Consider the following 3,766-nt stretch of genomic DNA (forward strand, 5'->3'; position numbering starts at 1 on the left):
TTTTTTTTTTTTTTTTTTTTTAGACAGGGCGTCAAGCTTTGTGGCCCAGGCTGGAGTGCAGTGGTATGAACATGGCTCACTGTAGCCTCAACCTCCTGAGATCAAGTGATCCTCCCACCTCAGCCTCCCGAGTAGCTGGGACTATACATGTACACCACCATGACCAGTTACTTTTTTGATTTTTGTAGAGATGAGGTCTCCCTTTGTTGCCCAGGCTGTTCTCAAAGTCCTAGGTGCAAGTGATCTTCCCACCCTCAGCCTCCCGAAGTTCTGGGATTACAGGCGTGAACAGATTACAGGCGTGAGCCACCATGCCTGGCCAACTCATGGAGAAGATAATTCTAATACTTTAGCTCATCCCAATCACCACATCATGGCTTTAGTAATGTTGGGAATCGGATGTACCCATATCCTGCTGTTACAATGATGACGGTGGTAATAGGTACACATCTTGTGTACCTCTTTAACCACTCAAATGCTTTATTTCATTGACTCCTGACAACAACCAAATGACATGGTGAGATGGTTAATTTTATGCATCACCTTGACTGGGCCAAGGGTGCCATATTTGGTGGAGTGTTACCTGGATGTGTCTCTGAGGGCATTGCTGAGTGAGGTCCGCATTTGAGCGGGTGGGCCAAGCGAGGCAGGTGGCCCTCCCTGATGGGCGTGGGCTGCATCCAGTCAGTTGAAGTCTATGTGGATCTCTTTTGAAGACTCAGATAGAACAAAAAATCTGGCATGAAAGGGCTCCTCCTGCCTGGCTGCTGGAGCTGGGACACTGTTCTTTTCTTGCCTTTGGACTGAGACTAAAACATCGATTCTTCTTGGGCCTGTAGCCTGCTGGCTTTCAGACTGGCACTTCACGTTTGGAGATCCGTAGGCTCTAACTCAGACCAGAGCTGTCTGTCGGTTCCTCTGGGTCTCTAGCTTGCTGACTGCCCATCTTGGGACTTAGCCTCCATAATTGCATGAACAACTCCTCAGAATAAATCTCTCTCTCTGTCCTATTGGTTCTGTTTCTCTGGAGAACCTTGACTAATACAGACAGATGAGAGTGCTATTGGCTCTATTTTGCAGATGAGGAAACTGAAGTTCAGAGAGGTCAGATGGTGGGGTGGGAAGTCACCCTTGGACTCAGTGCACACCCAACCTCCCGAGCCCTTGGCCACTGATATGGTTTGGCTGTGTCCCCACCCAAATCTCAACTTGAATTGTATCTCCCAGAATCCCCATGTGTTGTGGGAGGGACCTAGGAGGAGGTAATTGAATCATGGGGGCCAGTCTTTCCCGTGCTATTCTTGTGATAGTGAATAAGTCTCATGAGATCTGATGGGCTTATCAGGGGTTTCTGCTTTTGCTTCTTCCTTGTTTTCTCTTGCCACTGCCATGTAAGCAGTGCCTTTCACCTTACGCCATGATTCTGAGGCCTCCCCAGCCATGTGGAACTGTAAGTCCAATTAACCTCTTTTTCTTCCCAGTCTCGGGTATGTCTTTATCAGCAGTGTGAAAACAGACCAATAGGCCAGGCGCAGTGGCTCACACCTGTAATCCCAGCACTTTGGGAGGCTGAGGCAGGTGGATCACCTGAGGTCAGGAGTTCGAGACCAGCCTGGCTAACATGTTGAAACCCTGTCTCTACTAAAAGTACAAACAATTAGCCAGGCACAGTGGTGGACACCTGTAATCCCAGCTACTCGGAAGGCTGAGGCAGGAGAATTGCTTGAACCCAGGAGGCAGAGGTTGCAGTGAACTGAGCTTATGCCACTGCACTCTGGCCTGGGCAACAAGAGTGAAACTCTATCTCAAAAACAAACAAACAAACAAAAAACAACGTACTGATCCAGCCACTGTGTCCGTGGTCCTACCAGATCTGGCCTGTGCAGCCTCTGCGATTTCCCGGGGAGGTGCCTGGGCCCTATTCCTTGACACATGAGGGGCAGATGCCAAGGGCCACAGTGAACGCCGCCACCCCTGAGGACCAGGGTCAGGAGCTGGGGAAGGGGGAAAGGACTCAAGGGCATTCCATCCTTGCTTTTCAGGGCAGCTGAGGCTCTGAGGGCATGGAGAGCTGTCTGCGTTCTCATGTCTAGTGGGTGATGAGGCTGGACAGAGCTCAGACTCTGACTTCAAAGTCTGCTTGGCAGGTGAAGGGACCGAGGTATTAACACTGTGCTGAGTGATTTCATGCTACTGTCTCATTTGTCTTTATTGTACCTTGTGAAGTGCAGACGATTCTACCCCAGTTTGAAGAAAGAGTCTTGGAGAACTTAGGTGACTTGCCAAAGATCTCCAGGCTGGAAAGTCGTGCAGCTTGGAATCAATCTGACAACAAATGATTCTACGGCTCAGGTTTTTTTTTCCACTCTACACTCTTTCCAAGTGGGCATCTTCTATTCGTTTCTAAACAACGGAGGCGGGGAAGCCTTGTTAAAAGAAAATATCCAACAGTGATTTTGAGGAGGAAGTAGTATTTGACGCAAATGACTGGGTATACAAGGGTTAGCTTCAGGGCTGCTAAAACAATATGGGTGGAAAAATATGTTGTTTACTGATGGATTAGTCACCATTGCCTGCTGATTATATTGCCAATATTAGCCTTGTTCTGATTACTGCAAAGGCCAATAGCTGCCTCCTACGACATGCTGGTCCTACACATTGGTGGGGAATCTGTAAATGAGGGGTGTCCCCGGGAGACCCCACAAACCTAGCCTGGCCCTGGGGGTGCCCCTTAAGATGTGGCAGTTACACAGTTGAAGGAGGATGGCTGCTCCAGGGTTATCAGCTCAAATCATGTGTTTGAATTACGAGTCCCCGCTCTTGTTAGAGGGATTAGTGCCTATTTGGAATGAAATGTGTTTGCATTTATAAGTCTTACAAGTTCTCCTGGGATCAAGTGTACTGGAATGGGATGCCTCTTGCATTTTGCATTAGGACTGAAATTCGCTTAGTGACTATATAAGCAGAAAGGTGGTAAACTACGATGATTAAGAGCAAGCACTTAGGAGTCAGACCCGCAAGAGAAAGCTGGCTGTTCCCCTCCCAGCACTCAGGATATTGACAGGGCTTTGCTTGCTGAGGGCAGTGTCTGCAGGTGGCTGTAGAGTGAGCACAGGCTCTCTGTGGGCTCCACTCCTTTATGGCTTTCGCTCACTAAGTTTCAGTCCTACTCTCTCAGAAGAAGGTTAATAACAATAGATAATGATGATAATAGTCTTCCCGTAGGGTTATGGCAAACATGAAACACCTTGAATTGTGTGTAAAGTTCTTTGCAAACTGCACGGCATCTAGTAAGAATAATTCTGGTTAATATGATGATGATGCAGTCCACAAGACAAAATAGCCCCCAGGAGCATCCCTGTAATCCCCAGCGCTGGGTCTGCTTGGCTTGCTGTAGCAAGGGGGAACTCACCTGCTGAGGCTTCCAGGACGTGGCCTTGTGCTGGGCGAGTCTAAGGAGGAGCGTTGGTCATTCTTGCAGCTGCAGCATGGTCCTGCCTGGGTTTCTTGGTTTCTCTGTTCTGTTGGCTTCAGCTGTGTCCCATTGGAAACCTTGTTTATCTCATTTGCCTGCAGCATGGCTCATTATCTCTCCTCTCCTCTCCTCTCTTCTCCTCTCCCCTCCTCTCTTCTCCTCTCCCCTCCTCTCCCCTCCCTCTTTCTTTCTTTTTCTCTCTCTCTCTTTCTTTCCTTCTTTCTTTCCCTCCCTCCCTCCCTCCCTTCCTTCCTTCCTTCCTTCTTTCCTTCCTTCCTCTTTCTTTTCTCT

General features: G+C 48.6%; 1 protein-coding gene across 1 annotated transcript in view; it reads left to right on the forward strand.

The window, feature by feature from the left end:
- LOC105528548 (putative uncharacterized protein FLJ33534) overlaps nucleotides 1-3,766 on the forward strand; it is a 36,302-nt gene that overhangs the window by 12,349 nt on the left and 20,187 nt on the right. Inside the window, 1 exon segment of the mRNA XM_011965337.1 lies at nucleotides 1,872-1,986. Within this exon segment, the coding sequence (XP_011820727.1) occupies nucleotides 1,872-1,986 (115 nt within the window).

The sequence above is a fragment of the Mandrillus leucophaeus genome, unplaced genomic scaffold, assembly GCF_000951045.1.
Source record: "Mandrillus leucophaeus isolate KB7577 unplaced genomic scaffold, Mleu.le_1.0 Scaffold72, whole genome shotgun sequence".
In the NCBI taxonomy this organism is placed as follows: Eukaryota; Metazoa; Chordata; class Mammalia; order Primates; family Cercopithecidae; genus Mandrillus; species Mandrillus leucophaeus.